This window comes from Lagopus leucura, unplaced genomic scaffold (genome assembly GCF_019238085.1).
Source record: "Lagopus leucura isolate 7727_CA_CO unplaced genomic scaffold, USGS_WTPT01 Super-Scaffold_100026, whole genome shotgun sequence".
Taxonomy (NCBI): Eukaryota; Metazoa; Chordata; class Aves; order Galliformes; family Phasianidae; genus Lagopus; species Lagopus leucura.
The window spans coordinates 6,647,535-6,664,525 of NW_024962277.1; the positions used below are offsets into that span (position 1 = coordinate 6,647,535).

Genomic DNA, 16,991 nt, shown 5'->3' on the forward strand with positions numbered 1-16,991 from the left:
ACTTGGACCTTAAGAATTTTTTTCTTTAAAACCACATTTGAAAGACATATAAAAATGCCTAATAAGACAAGCTGGATTCTTAATCCATTGTGCAATTATTCATTTCAAATTATAGCAGCAGTATTAAAATGCAGGTGGGGTAATTTCCAAGAAAATCAGAAGATATAATCGTATGTCAACATTCTGCAGCACTAACACACGCAAAATACCTATTGTGCTTGAGGAGGTCTGCTCCTAATGTGTGAGCATTGTGGAATAAGGTTTATTTCAAGTAAGAAGTTCTTTACCATGCAGCTGTCGAAGTGAAATTTTGTGTTCTGGACACCAAGCAGAATATAGCCACTGTCTGTGATTTAAGACTTAACAAGCATGCCAAGAATATATTAGCTTACTCTTGGCAGTGGGAATTGCATTTGTGTAACAACAAGCTTTAGAACCCTGTTAAGAAATGTTGTCTGATCTGTAACATGGGACTCGTTCATTTTGTTACTGTCATTTTACTGAAAAGAAAAAAAAATTGTTCACAGAATATTTTTCCAACAATCTGTAGGGTACTTTGGAATTTATACATTTATTTTTTTAATTAAACAACAACAAAACACATTGGGTAATAGTTCCATCCAGTACTTATTTAAGGCTTGTTTATAATGTAAAGGAGAATGTTTGCTGTGTCTCCTAGACATGGTGTGGTCCCTACACTATCTCACAATACGAATTGCACAAGTTTTTCAAAACCACTGCCTGAAAGTTAGGTTCTTAAATCTATATGCAAGTATTTAGAGTCAAGTTGCTCAGCACTACTGAATAGCAGACCTTGTGTTATTCATCTGACAATATAGAGTAAAGAAGGAGAAAGATCAAACAGCTGACAAGGATTGGCCAATGAGCTGAAATGCCCACCAGTAGTGTGAGGAACAAAAGTTTCAAGACCCTGCTCTGCTCTCCAGATGAGTACTATAACTTTCAGCGATGTATTTATGCAAAGAAGTAGTGGTCTGTCAGAAAACAACTGGAAGAGAAATGCTGCAATGGCTTAGCTACCTGCCAGAGCTGAGGAAAAGTGGATTCCAATATTGTAGCTCAAGAAAAATAAGCTTGAACCAGGGTTTTCACAAATGCCAAACAAATTTCTACATAGGGAAATATTTCTTGATACAGTCATGGAAGTTTTAAACAGTTTCATATTTGTCCCAGTACAGACTAGAAGCTTATTTTATGGATTACATTTATATTTGCTTTTGTAGAAATCCACCTTTGTTCTCTGCCCCACTGTGATCATTTTTTAAAATCTTGATCGTACACTCATGCTCAGCAGGAAAACTGCCTGTAAGTTCTCACTCAGTTTTCTTACAATTGGAGCTGTTGGAGACAAGGTTTGCTGCCTTATGGAATTGGCAAGATGCTCCTTCCTGAGATGCCTTAAGGCTGCCATTGACCTCAGGATAGCTGCAGAAGGCAGGAACAGCTGGGTCTGCATAGCTCTTGTCCCCTGGCACAATGGTTTCTGGGGAAGGAAATGCTATTATAATTTGTATCCTCAGACCCTTGGCCGCTAACCAAACTATCATAACTCTGAGCAAGACAGACACTCACGCCCAGCAAGGGCACAGGCCGGATGCAGGGAACAGGAACTGGGGACAATGGGAAGAATCTGGGGTGCAGCAGCAGCCACAAACTGTCCTCCAGTCTGCATCGAGAGTCAACGCCTTGCACAGTTACTTCTATATGAAAAGGTGCAAACTGAGAAGAACTGATAGACGTGCTCCATTGCACATGATCACCTCTCTCTCATCTGAGTAATGCCTAGAACTGAATTCTCATATTCCTACAAGTGGAAATTAGAAGATTCTTACTCTTAGAAGGAAATGTCACAGTCACTGAAAATCAGCTGGGCAGCCTAACCTGGAGTTGGCAGTGCTGGCAAAAGTCTCGTTTTGTGCTTATGGACCACAGATGCACTGCTTCTCAATCAATATTGTTACTGATTTTCCCTATTTTTAATGTCTAATTTCTTCTTCAATAAGCTTTACATTTACTCTTCTTAGCAAGTGTCTCCATTTTTAGGACAGGTATCCCCAGTGTTCCATTTGGGATGGAATCCTGTTCACTGTGAGTACTAACACACACAGACAGTACCCAAACTCCTCACACCTAACAGTATAGTGAGGAGTTCCACTTGTGAGTGATCTTAGTGTCTACAAAGAGTGGTGTTTGGTTTGGAAGGCATTGTACACAATACCAAAAAGCAACATGGATATGAAAGAATGCTTCTGGTAGAACTTGAGTTGAGGTTTGTTCAGTAAACCTACTGTGGCCCACTGGCACAGTATTTCTTCATTAATTACTGAAGAGTGAGTGGTAATGTCAAGGAGCTAAAACTCATTATTGTATTTAATTCTCTGGAGACCAACTTTACAGGAGGTTCTGGTTTGAAGATCACTGGGACTGGCAGAAGCACTTCTGTGAAAAGAAACAAATTAGAACTGAGTAGAGACAGGAACATTTAAGCAAGTTTTATACCTGAAGTTCTTTTGCCTTGCTTCATCTCCTTTGCAAGCATCCAATGCTCAGGAGGGCTGATCTGGATGAAAATGAAAAATGGAATGGGAGATGAGGAAACATCCAAAGGAGGAGGCTGAGGGTGTGATGATACTAGTGAACTGAACATGCCCAGCTCCTAAGCATTCAGATCAACTGGCACAGAACAACCCATGTCCATTCTACTAAACTTCAATTCTTGTCTGATTGAGAGCTGTCAGAATCATTTATGTCATCTATAACATGTTTTTTCATATAATGTATGATTTTTCTCTAAACAAGAACAACTACCACATTCTAGGCTTGATCAGAGTTTTGGAGATTTTTCCCTGGATTCAGGAGGTTTTGGACCAAACTATGCAACTTGGTTACTTATGTTTCAGGCTTCCTATTAGTTAACGTATACTGTTTTACTATGTACAAACCGAAATGCAGTGAGAGAACATCTGTGAAAGATCACCAATAGACATTGGAAGTGGATACTTTAAAGCCTGTTTTCTCCTTCCCTGTAATATATGTATTAAGTTGTATAATCTCCAGTAATGACAATTTATTGTGGCTGTGGAAGGTAGAAATACACTACACTTACATGACACCTTGCAAGTAAGTGCCTCACAATCTTCCACAGAGAGGAAAGTAAAGGTTATGTTTATGGGGATCAGCAAATAGTTTACATGAGAAAGCATTCACTTCACGAGTATAGGATTTTTATTGCTGGGTGCCAACCTAGACTATCCAAATAACTGCTACATACCACCTTTGCACCTCTGTATTGTTTTCAAAATCCATATTTGAGTATGATTTCATCCAGTGCAGTTTCATTCTGGTATAATGCCATTGCCTTTAACAACATTATACCAGCTTTGAATTATAATTGCAAGCAGACTCTGGACCTTTACAATTATAATTGCAGTTATCACTCTTCATAGAGTTTACACTGCAATGAAAGTAGAGAACTCCCTGTGACTAAATTCTCCATCATCCTCTTAAATTTGCATTTTTCTCAGTAGCAGATGCACAATCAAGATGAGATTCACTTAATAGCCTTTTAATGTGTTTGAATTGAATAATTTTTAACCATTTCTAATAGTCACTTGCAGTATCTTTTACCATTGGGCTGCAAGTGTAGGCTTAAAAATAACACTCAGGAAATCTTATTCCATAAATTGATCCTGCGAAGGAAAAGCACCTTGAAAATCCAGTGCTCCTTGAAGGCTGGCTTTATTATTCTTGTTACCATTTTATTACAAAAAATCGTATACTACAAATACTTAATATTTGTACCTCAACATGGATATGCAAAAAGTCTGAGTCTGGAATTAAAGAGATGGATGCAGAAATGTTTGTGTAACGTGACATCTTGCTTGTAAGAGCACAGCTACTGTAGGTTTGACTGACTGTCAGTCTGAAATTAATCCAGTGAAAATGTGGTAAAAATGTGAAGTCTAAAGAACAATGAAATATAAAAGACATGGAGAAATGTTCAGCTAAGTATCTATTGCATCTTTTGTTTAAAGTTCAAGTAAGAAATCGTAAGAATAATTGGAATTCAGACACACCTACCTAGACTATTCTTTGCACTTTTATTCTATTTCAAGGATGAACAGTGAGGGATTTTGTGAGACAATTTTCTCTCTAAAAGAACCTTGCTGTGCAGATGGGTCAAAATTTGGAATTTTGAATTCCAATAGTTTTGAATTTCTGTGACTGTCAGCACAAATGTTTGGAACATTAAGTGTAGATCAGCTCTCATGGATGTAGGTCCAGGTCATACACCTAAAAAAAAAGGATATAGAGGAATCAAATTCTCATAAGAATAGCCAATTTGTGGAAATTCATTGAACAGTCCATACTATTATTTTGTTATCAAATGCAGGCCAAAATCTTTCTTTTTTTTTTGGGTCTAGAATCCAAACCTTGCCCTTGCTATGAGAGCAACTTCCTCCACTCTGCAGTAATTTTTTATTTAATATAATGGGAAGAAGAGAGATCTCCCTTGCCAGTAAGCAGATGTCCACCAAAACGTTTTTACTAACTGATCAGTTGCAAAATCCCTCACTGCAATCCCTTATAAAATAAGATGCCCTATGTCCTTCCTCCCACCCCAAGCGTAGTTGCCAAAACTTACATACAAAATTATTACTGTAATGTTTTATAGTTACTGGGAAAAAAAATATCCATTTGGTCTTGCAGAATGATGTGAAATGAATCTCTGGCCTCAAAAAAAAAAAAAAAAAAAAAATCTATTAAAAGTAGCTCTTTTTTCCTCCCTCCTCCCTCTCCCAGGCCCCTTTTGCTCCCCTCCCCCAACAATAAAGGATGTTTTGGAACAGCCTTTTCAGGAAACATTTCCACAGTAAAATGCAGCATCATTTATAATATTTAAAGCTACATTTTTGTTGAGATGGCTTGGCAGGCTTTGCTTGCAAATCTGGCAGGATATGGCCAGCTGAGAGTTAGCACTAACAAACTGAGGATATGCTGACACAACAGAATGCTTTAATCATCATTGCAGCAAGCAGGACAAGATCTTCTCCTGCACTGCCAGCTCTTCCCAGTGTGAGAACCAATGGTACTGCGTGTTTCTCCTTCCCTCCCCTGCCTCTAGAGAGTACAGTTTTCCCTTGCTGTTTCTACTGAACTAAAAAAACCTTGTTGGGTAAGAGCATATAATATAATGAGCAATGGATATTCCTCTTGGCCAATGCTGTTATGAAAATACTGGACGTTTCCAGCACAATAAGGAAGCTTAATAATTAAAAAGAAAGCCCTTAAACCATTTAAAAGGGCTATATTCATTTGCAGCTAAGGCTTTTCTGCTTATCATGCATGCCCATTTCTAAAACAGAGCTGAAAGTGATACTCAGTTAGCAACATCATAATCAGATCCTTGCCCCTTTCCAGAGTTGAAAACTGTCAACCAGAGTTGAAAAGTAAATCAGTCTCATATTTAAAAGAAGTCCCAGTCAATTCAACCCTGAAGATCTAAAGTTACTGCTTTGAAAGAGGCTTGAATGATAGGGAGGGCCCAGAGAACTCCTGCTGAATGATCTGTGTGAGTTTCAGGGCAGAGACTATGTTCTAGCATTAACCTAGCACAGGATTTGACTCAACAAAGGCCTGTGTCATGAAAGAGAGTGTGAAATGAAGTAACCATTCATATTTTGGAAGCCTATCAAAGTATAGACTCTGCTGTCTTTGTTTAACTTCTTGCTAGTACAAAGTCTCAATGCAATTGGCTGCTGCAAAGTGTGAATGTAGATATCTGTAAGAGGCAGCCTAAGCAACTGGACTGAGTACAGATCTGAATGTTGTTTCTCATCTGTGGATCTGGAATAAGACAGAATAAAATTTCCCTGCTGCTTCCTTAATTTGCTTTCCTTTTCTTGGTGTGCAATCAACTTGAAACGGTGCTGGTCTCTGCAAGGCCAAGTGTAGCAGGGCTCTCTACCTCATTTAGGAACTTCAGGTGCCTTGCATACCAACAAGTATGATTCAGGTCTCTTTCAAAGATAACATGCTGCATGTAGTGGTATCTTCGCAAGTGTGCAGCTTTTATATAAAACAGTAAGGTCCAAATAGTAGGGTTCCATCAGCAGGGATCCACTGTACAGTCTTTGAAAAAGACTGCCTGTTTCACCAAATCTGCCAGGTCTGATTAATGAGCAGTGAAATGACACTGTCTCCATCCATATCCTGAGCTGTTGTTGCTGATACCAGTTTCCAGCTCTAAACTGAGATTTGAGCAAATATATAGCAAACAAGATCTCCCAGAAATCTCAGCAGAAATGCATTTGAATTTATATGGCTTTGAAAGTATGTGACAGAAGAGGACTGGTGAAATAGAGGGTTAGATAATGAAAGATTGAGCAGAAGTAAAAATATTTACATCTAAATAGTTTTTTTATACTGGAAAATAGGTGGTATAGATGTTGAGGCAACTCATAGAGCGTACAAGCAAAAATGTAAGAAGTAGGAATTTATTTCTGTCTGAAATTCTTCCACTCACAGGTTACTAACTACTAGTAATTAATGGTTGCTGGTTAGGAGCTGTACTATGCATGCATGTTATGTATATATGTCCTTGCTTATGTACAGACACACATATATGACAAGATAATCATATTGCAAATGAAGTCTCGAAATCTTTCCCTAACTGTGACTTTCTTCTTTTCTTGGGTCAGTCAGTGGCTACTGATTTTCTTCTGAAAGCTAGCGAGCAACACTATTATGTGCTGCTTCTCCATTCTGATTTTGTATCTACATCTGACATATGAAAATGAATAATCAGAAACTCAGAAATTGGTTTTGTTACAATTACCAACTCATTGAGAGCTAGTTAGTGCTGATGAAAGGATATTGCTGTATTTATGTAATTGGAGACATACTTATGTAGCTGATTTTTAAACACCATGGGCAAGGAAGTTGGAATGGGATTTAAGACCAGGCATGTAATTTCTTCCCATGCTTGAAAGAGAAGCTGAAACACTTGACAGGTGTATGACTGAGCTGCTGATTCAGGAGGCTGTAGCTTTTTTTTTTTTTTGCCATCATTTATATTTTCTTCCTTCTATAAATCTCAAGCTGCAGCTTTGTATTGCTTTGTTTACAAAGTTGATGTTACCTTCATTTAAGTCAGAGATATTATATATCATTGAAAAGGAAAAAGTCCCATTAAAATGTACTCCAGGACAGAGTTCACAATTGCAAATCAAATATTGAATCCTGATCCCTCAAGGCTTAACTGTACCAATGGTGAACTGAGAATAAGAGCGTGCACACTGAAGTGAAAGGGCAGGGCGGGCCTATCAAAACTTCTGAAGTTTTGTAACACAAGTCATGACAACAGTTACAGGAAGTCCATTTTCTAGGCTTCAGTATTTTAGACTACGGAAGGGCTGCATACCATAGGAAAAGACTGTGTTACATACGTACAACTCACTGCCTCCTTTTATGCAGTACTGAAAAGCTGAGACCTCAACAAATCGTAGGGCTGGACAATCACCAATTGCGTGAAGTTTAACAAGACGAAATACAGGCTTCGGCACCTGGCATGGGGCAACCCTGGCTATGTACAGACTGTGGGATGAGAGGCTGGAGAGCAGCCCCATGGAAAGGGATCTGGGGGGTTCTGGTTGATGGCAAGTTGAACCTAGTCAGCACAGTGCCCTGGAGTGCATGAGGCCTAGCACTGACAGCCGAGCAATAGAAGGCACTGTCCCACTTATGGCTCTGTGCTGGCACAGCCCAACCTCAAGCACAGTGCTCAGGTTTGGGCACCATAGTATAAAGACATAAAACTGTTGGAGATTGTCCCAAGTAGGGCTGTGAAAATGATGAAAGGTCTGGAGGGCAAGATGTATGTGGATGTATGGCTGAGGCTGCTTTAGAGAAGATAGAGGGGAGGTGGACATGGCAGCCTACAGCTCCTCACAGGGAGCAAAGTGACAGTGCTGAGCTCTGCTCTGGTGACAGTGACAGGACCTGAGGGAAAATCACAGGGCTGTGTCAGGAGAGGGTCAGGAGGGTGTTAGGAAAAGGTTCTGCACCAAAGGGTTCCATGCCCTGTTCCTGGGCATGGAACAGGCTCCGTGGGGCAATGGGCACAGCTCCAAGCTGCTGGAGTTCAAGGAGCATTTGGACACCACACGCAGATACAGGGTTTGGATTTTGGGTGGTGCTCTGTGGAGCTGGGAGTTGGACTTGGTGTTCCTTGTGGATCCCTTCCACCTTAGGAGAGTCTACAATTCCATTATTTTTCACTGATGTTATGGAAGCAGTGATTAAAATGGTCTCAACTGCTTTGGCTATAATGATGGTCTTGCTAGAAATGTATTTGTCTCAGTTAAACTTTCATTTTAAGACATTTATAAAAATATTGTCTAGAGAAATGGTCACCAGTGAACACTGTCTGAAGAAGTTGCTGTTTCCTATTAAATAAAGAACTTCTTGCTTCTGCAAGAAACACTTCATTGACTAGTTGATGTTTGACATAGTGAGGGACGCAGGAAGACAGCTGCTGGATACATGCAGGTATACTCAATGACTTTCTCTGCACATGATTTGCCTTGAGCTTTTTCTCTACTGCCAGTAGCAGAGCAGTGTAAAATGCAAGGCAGAACAACAGCTCAGAAGGTTCAAAGCCTGTGGAAATGTACCTCACCCAGCACATCATCTCCAAGATGTTAAATATACTGAATAGATGACTAAGGAAGAACAGTAAAACATAGGCGAAGTGAAGTTATTCAAAGTAAGGCGTAACCAGCTGACTGTTTCTATTTTTGAGTTGCTAAACATTAATAGTAGCACTGAAGATCAAAAACCAAATAGTTCGTTCATGGCATGGCCCATACCACCCAAAGCTCCAGAGTCTGAAAATATTACAACCTACTTTTAAACTCCCATTACCAAGTTGTTTTTTTTTTTTTTTTTTTTTTTTTTTTGTTTTTTAATAAATAAAATCCCATAGAAACAATAAGTATTTACAATTAGATCAAAATTCTGAACATAATTCACAAGAGAAAACACTGTTTTTTGAGAAAATGTTTTCATATCCTCATAACAGTCATTTGTTCTAAATTAGTACGCAGCAATTGTCCATTAAATGAACATTTTTCCCTTAAGACCTATTCTTGTAGAAAAGTATTTTAGGCAAAACTTCCTAACCATGATGTAACCGTTTAGAATTAGAACATTTCTGTGATTAGTAATTCACATAAAAATTAATATTTTCCATGGCTTTAGGAAAACATGATAAATAATTATCAAAATGTAAGAGAAGCCAGGATGTAGGGAGAACGATATATTTTATTAAAGCAGCTTATACAGTTGAATTAAAAGTATAGGCTTTTTGGGCACTCAGTCCCCCCATAATAATAAAGGATAACACCTGTTCCTGCAAATGTGTATTGTCTTTTATCCTTAGAGCATTATGACAACTATTACATTACCACTCTCAAAATATATGCATTGTATATGTCTGCGTTAGACTGAAATCCTCAAGAAGTGCAACTGCTAAACTGTTACTCACAAAAATATTACCACTTGCAATGAAGTAGAATGATATTCTCTGAGTTACTGAGCTTCTTACTTACAGAGAAATTCTTACTGTAACAAAGTCATTAATTTAATTTCATTTTCAATGCATCTTTTCCACTGTCCTTTTCAAATAACGTTTAATAATACTCATGTAAGAATATGCCTCAGCATTCCCTTTTATTTAAAACTAATTTTGGTATCTCATTTCTAGTGATTCCAATGTGAAATTGGATTTTGTGGGAAATGCAGTCTCAGCTTAATATTTTTTACAGTATATTACTATTATAGGAATTCGGTATTAGAACTGTGGTCTATCTTGGTACCAGTTAGTCTTTGGTATGTCCTCCTAGAGGAGGGGATGAACTCTGCAATTAAACGGAGGTTTTCCAATAAGTGGTAGGTGGCAAAACTTCAAGTGGCCAGTGTCCAGCTGAAAGTGAGTTCCTGAGAGAACAACTTCTTTTGAATGGTAACAGCCACAAATCAGTGTGTGTGCAATCCCTGTCAGAATCTAATGCTCAGTTCGCGCAATGGGCCTAAATCTAAAGTGCAGGAAAACATGCAATTTGAGCCTTAACTCACAACACACCATTTGTTTTAGGGCAATTTTTCTAAGTTACCTGAAACTTAGTGAAGATCAAAGCTGTTTAGCCTCACACTGACTTCATCTCACTGAAATCTCATCTGTGGATTTTTAACCTCGAGGCTGAATGATCCAATTCTCCAATCACTTCCTGGTAGGCATAATGCTTACTACTGACCATAGGCCCAGAGGTTGCCTGAAATAAGTAGTAGGAAATATTTATGTAAGGCATAAGCGTAAAGATTTATTTTAATATTTAATTCTGACAGCCTCTTTTTGTACCAACTAAGATTTCCAAGGGCCGCGTTGGTAGGAAGGCCAATTTAGAGTCGCTGAAAATTGTGCCTTCTCATCTATTCCAAATTCTACTCCTTTTTGGTCTGCTTACATATCACCACTAGAAATATCTAAGTTTAAGGCACACTTTTTGCTAAATAAAGAAAACTTGGTCACTGTGTGGAAACTAAGGGTATTCAATAAAGGACCACTCCTTGCTTCAAAGATATGTGTTACAGTTAGTGGCTTTTTTTTCTTTCCAAAATTCTGTTCTTGAGCACATCACTGTGGATCGTACTTGCTTTAGTTTCTCAAATAATTCACAAACAGTAAATGTGGCCACAATACATGTGAATACATGTGAATCTAAGGTAATCTCACAGTTGTATTGAGAATACTAGAAGATAATGTAACTAAATTTACCTTTTAACAAATTTTTGCATTCTCCTATGCTTTGCTCCCTGTGGAAATCTTGTTTGACACTATAGTGCAAAGCATAAAATAAAATTAGCAATCTTAAAGCATTGAACCTCTCAAAAGCATTCTCATTCCCAGTGATAAATAATGATATCTCAAGTCAAACTAATGTACTAGGGTTTCCATTACAGGTTTGTGCTTCCAAGAATGAATTCAAATCTTGCTTTTATTTAAGAGGAGTCATCCTATCCCAATTTTCCATAGCATTTTGACTGAATATATTTTTCAAATAACTTTGGTATTATGTGAATCGATTCCAACAACAGACTTCCCAGAGCAGCTGAAGGCTGCATTAGCACTATCTGGTGTGGCATGTGCATCGCAGATCATGGCAGAGAGGCAGCTGCACTGCATCTCCACACAGACTGCTTCACCACTTGTCTTGGAACTGTATGAGCAGAGCAACTGACAAGGCTGCTTCCTAAGAGTGATGGACAATGCATATTCCTCAATTAATGCTTGAAATGGAGTCAAGTTTTTGAGTTTGTCCATAAATGATGGGCCTAATTCATACTTATACCAAGTCCTCGTTACAGAAGTCTATCAGTGTAAAAATATACAATGGTAGGAACAAGTACTAGACCTGACATGTCTAATTTTACCTTCTGAGTTCTTGTGTGAAGTTACGCTAATCCATGATTCAACTTCATTGTCACTTTGCCACTGCCTTGGGAACACAGAATCAAACATAATACTTAAAATGTTTCCCTAGAAATGTTTAAGGAGAAAGATTTTTATTTTTAAGTTGAAAATTTAACTTCATGCTTAACCAACCATAGTGAAGCAAGCACCAATCATACTTGTCAAGCAATTTTAAGAAATAAGATAGTTAAAAAAATTAATTCTGAAAATACTGCCAACAATTTCATGATATAGATATTTTTAATATTAAAAGTAAATTGTAAATGTGTCTTTATAAACAATATGCATAAAATAGATCTACTATACTAAGCTCTCTCTTCTTTAAATGCTGTTTCACAGTAATTTCTTAAGTATGCAAAGTTTTCTCTCAAAGAAATAGTGCAATCTGAAGAACATACATTATGTCAGAGGATAAGAACTACTATTGCCATTAATATAAGTCTTTATAGATTTCTTGTAGGAGTGGATGAAGACTCATATCTGTTTCCGTTTTCTTTATTATTTGCAACAGCTGCACGTGTTCCGTTACTATTTGCCTGAGGTCTGTCATTTTCTGAAGCAATTTTGCAAACAGTTGTGATGACTCTGGATGATTCAGCTTTAGCTGGAGCTCCAAAGCTTGCAACAGATTATCTTGTATATCTTCAATGGGCTTCACATTTAACAAACCTGGGCGATCTAGGGAAAAAAGGAGGGAGGAGGGGGTTATTTCTATAAAGAAAATGGTAACAACAATCTAATGTAGTAATCTTTTAGTCTATATTAAGTGTTTACATATGGCATTTACTGACAATTGACAAACTCTTAATGTACTTATTTTAAGATTTTACTAGAATCTGCTACAAGAAGTTTTAGAATTAGTCTTAGAAACAGCTCAAGCATATAAGATAGACTTATACAGTACTGCAATGCATTTTTCACAGTAATCTTGGAAACAAACCGTGAATTGGAAGATAAAAAGCCTGTACTAAGTAATCCAGCTTCAGAAAATCAACATATACTCAGTGAATTTGCATGCAATTACTACCATTAAAAATATTTCCTGTGAAGATGCACGCTAAACTATCAGATGAAAAAAGAAATAAATTCAGCTTCTGAGAGAGACACTGTCCATGACAGAGTACAGAACTAGACTGATGCAGTCACACTAATCGGAGAGATCTAAAAAATTCAGGCTCGGTTCTTCCCCACGTCTGAGTTCCAGTTGCTGTTAAGAAATGTCATGATAGCTTTTAGCATCAGCTTAGCCACATATGCTTATAGCAGTAAGAACTGATAGATGTGGCTTGCAGAGAAAATACCTTTTCTGGGCTCCAGCCAACAGAAACTTATCCTCCATAAGGAGGAACCTGGTATGGATGTTTACAACAAAAATCAGCATGCCTGCAATGGCTGCAAGACTCCGGATTATCTTCGGTATATTTTATTATTTAAAAAGAAGTAAAACTTTCCTCATTGGTCATCATTATTATCTTGCATAATGACACTTGTTCTCTTATTTCTGTCTGCCTCCCTCCAACCATCATTAAGAGGTTTCCATTATTTAACATAATCCTTTTTCTTTTTTTTTTCCCCTCTAACTTGTATAAAGTTAATAAAGTATTTAATTCTACAGTCATGAAAACAAATTGAGTTGCTGAACATAATTAAATCCTCACATATGGCAATCCTCACATCTACTGGGTAAGCATCCCAATTATTAGAATACTCTGCAAAAAAAAAAAAAAAAAGTCAATAATTTCAATAACATTTTCTGTGTAGCCATGGAATTAATTTCAGATTGATCCATAACAAATAATGGCTATTGCTGGCCTTGAGTTACTTTTCCAAAGGAAATACTTCCCTTTCAGAATGGGCATTTGATCTATATTTTGAAATTCTCAAACATGATCTTAGTAACCTTTCTGTGCATGCAATTCTACCTCTAGCTGCAATTGTGTTGTGTATTAGAAAAAAAAGGCTGGGGAAAAACATCTTTGTAAATAATTTAAGATCTTACTTAAATCAGAAAAAAAAAAGAAACCACAGTGTAAATTAAAAGGCAGAGCTGGCATGGAAACAAATGAATATACAAAAGTCATGAATACTGCACTGATTAAGAACATGCAGCTAACGCTCAAAAAAGCAAGGTTTGGGAATTGTATTTCAGAAGTAGGAATAACAGCAAGTTTGATATTTATTTGACTGTGGTTTTATGATGCAATAGCCTTCTGTTTTAAGTGATCTTCCCCTTTGGAACTTCATGCTAATAAGCTGTTTGTGTCTTCCAGAGATCACTTATTTATACCATTCAACTGGTAACACCTTAAAATACGGTTCAGAAAATTTGTAAGTAAATACAGAACCACAGAATCATAAAAGCATTTTTTGTTGGAAATATCAGCAAGCAGGAAACCATCTCCAGCAAACAGTTCTTTTCTGACAATACTGATAAATGAAATTAATAAGGCATTTTTAAAAAATACTTAAGAGATTTTTTTTTGAAAATTACAAATATTTATTTTTAAGATTGCATGTGCTGCAAAAAAAACCTAGTTGCTTTCTTTGGATCTTTCAGAAAATTCCAAGCTTGGAATAGTTCAAAGCTGTTTGATAATTTTAGCTTTGAGTTGCAATAGCTTTATATTTTACTTACATCTTGCAGATCAACTCTGAACTGGCTGAATATGACTCAGCGTTCAGTGATACAAAAATCAAGACGCAAAAAGACTGTGGCCTCAATTTCCTCTGAGATTATTCTTTTTGCCCCCTTCTTCTTTTGTAGTGGGAATTTTTAGATTGTGAGTATTTCAGAAGTGAAATTCACTTCAAACACCATGCTCTTTAGCGAGAATCTCAGAGTCCAGGAAGGGAACACAGGAGATCAGTGCTGAGACTGGAACTTAAAAATGTCCCTGGTAAACTGGAGTTCAGGGAGATTTAAGCACCTAACTTCCTTAAGTTCTTTAAAAAAATAAAAAACAGAAAAATGGTTTTGTAATAACTGAATTGAACCATGGTCAGAAAAGGTGACTACAACAAAAGCTTAGGAGACCATAAGAAGTTATTTTTAAATAGGCCGATTCAGTAGGAAGGAAAATTTCCATTGAAGACAAGTGAGATTTTTTTCATGAATGAGAACTTCAGGATACAGACATTATTTTTGGGTGTTGACAGTTTGCCATACTTTCTCAGTACAAATTTCTTACAGAGGAAAATGCTGTTTCTGTTCCAAGATACATATATAAATACGAAAGAAAAAGGAACTAAGAGACAAAAGGCTTTATTTCAAGATGTTATTGAATACTTCAAGTTGTTCAGATGCTTTTAGTTAATATGTTCTAGAATCACTGGCTTACATTAAGAAAAATGTATTTTGTGCAGGACAGAGAACACAAATGCAAGAAACTACAGGTAAGTGTGCCTTGTGGAAAAAAATACAAAGGAAATGATTAACAGTGAGCCCTGAAAAACAGCTAGATTGGAGTAGACAGAAACAGAAATGGGAAGAAACTAGATGAGACAGGGTGGTGGAGGCCTTTGGAGAGGCCAAGACAGAATCTAATATGCTGTATGAAAGCTCACAGGGAAGACTGCAACGTGAATCAATGAGGGATGTGGAAGACAAAGACAAACGAGTTGTAGCAGGACATTCTTATGATAAAATGAAATTAAGTTAAAGAATGCCAAAGGACAAGGACTTGAAATGATTACAGTGAGAGAGGATGGCCAACTGGAAACTACTTTTAAGCCTATCTGATAAAGAAGATTGTTTGTTAAAGTTCAGAGTATTTTCACTGTCTGCTACTTGCTACATATCTTTAATCCATTCAGAGTACCACACCTCATTTCTTCTTATTACTTTTCTTTATCCAGTTTTTTTGTTAGGTTTTAATTCATTGTCATCTTGATATTTCATTGAAAATTCTGCAGGAAACTGTTTAAAACTAAGAAAAATGTTCACAGTGGCTGGGGAAGAGTGATAATCCTTTAGTTTTGTTTCAGCAGTGTGACTCTGTGTAAACTTACGCCCTATACTATCTCAGGGAAAAAGATTTTATTTTCTTATACATGCTTCTTTCGTGTTCCTAACATCAACAGCAATTTTTTCTACTCCTCACATAGGAAAATTCAATCTGCATGCTTGTGTCCATACCTTCATATCTTACTATCTTTGACAAAGTGTGTTTTGCACACAAATATACATTCTCAAAACTTAATACAATAAAGCAGGCAAAGATATTTGACTGAATAACTGTACTACTGCTTTTGCTGAGGCACATAGGATTCAGCAGATTGAGTTTTTCTTCTGAGACTGTCACATATATTGGAGTCACCAGAATCTTGGTTCAAAGCCCACAGTGATTATCTGCAGTTCTTGGTTTGATTAGGAAGCAGTTTTTTTATTGTAACGGGTGTGCTAAGCAGGATCTCTGTGGGAGTCAAATATGGACAATTTCTTGGTTCTATTCTGTGAAAAATCTTCAATTTTTTTTTTTATTTTTTACCTCAGCTTGTAGGAAAATTATTGAATACAGTGGTTAAACAACCAGCTTAAACACAGCTCAAGTATGAAAGAAAAGTGCTCAGAGACCAATAAAAGTGAACATAGCAATCTTTTTGAATGCAAATATTAGCCTGTGAGTTGACTAACAGTGTTTGCTACTTTACAGGTGTGCCCTACCAGAGCTGTCCACCACCACTATATCCTAAACACTGTGTAGAATAATTTACAGGAGATTAGGACTATCCACAATACATTAACATGCTATAAAATTACCTTTTGAGCTTTTTCTTTATTTGACAACAAGTGCTCTGAATCAGTTTTCTCTGTTTATAAACACGGATTAAACCCAAGAAGGCTTGGACTATTACCAAACAGATATTAACAGATATTCAACTTCTTAAACCTTCTTATTATGCTATAATTCATTTTGAGCTCTCTAACACAGAGTATTTTTTAAGATGCTTTAACATATTCACCAAGGCGCTCAGCACTCACTGAGGAAACGCCTCACTGGCACAGAGTTATGCAATGGGGAAGAAGAAGGTCGCCTTGAAAAGAAGAGACTTTATTCTTTACATAAACACATTTTTCAAAGTTACTGTAAGTAAAAGAATGCCATAGTGAAATTTTATAATTGTTGTTAGTGGCATAAAGTATTTCCTTCATAAGAACAAGGTAATATCTTACAGTTCAGAGTATCTCTGTTTCATCAGTATTAAATTCAGAATACTAGAATTTGTTTGCCATGTATAGCATTTTAAAGCAAAATACACAGACATTAGGAACAATTTTCAGCTTTATAACAATGAGCTCACAGTAACATCTGGAATCACTGAGACAAACTGTGGCTGCACTGAGCATCTCAGAAACAATAAAATGACTGTGGGAGTACTTTCATTTTGTTGCTATTACAGCTAATTTGTCAGTTTCCTGTTACTGTCACATATAATG

General features: G+C 37.0%; 1 protein-coding gene across 4 annotated transcripts in view; it reads right to left on the reverse strand.

Moving 5' to 3' along the window:
* Positions 1-8,986: 8,986 nt before the first annotated feature.
* PPARG (peroxisome proliferator activated receptor gamma) overlaps positions 8,987-16,991 on the reverse strand; it is a 55,583-nt gene continuing 47,578 nt past the window's right edge. For all 4 annotated transcript variants that reach the window (XM_042880419.1, XM_042880418.1, XM_042880421.1 and 1 more), the window contains exon 7: positions 8,987-12,232. In XM_042880419.1, coding sequence (XP_042736353.1) covers positions 11,985-12,232 — 248 coding nt within the window. In that variant the 3' untranslated portion in view covers positions 8,987-11,984. The remainder of the gene's footprint in view (positions 12,233-16,991) is intronic.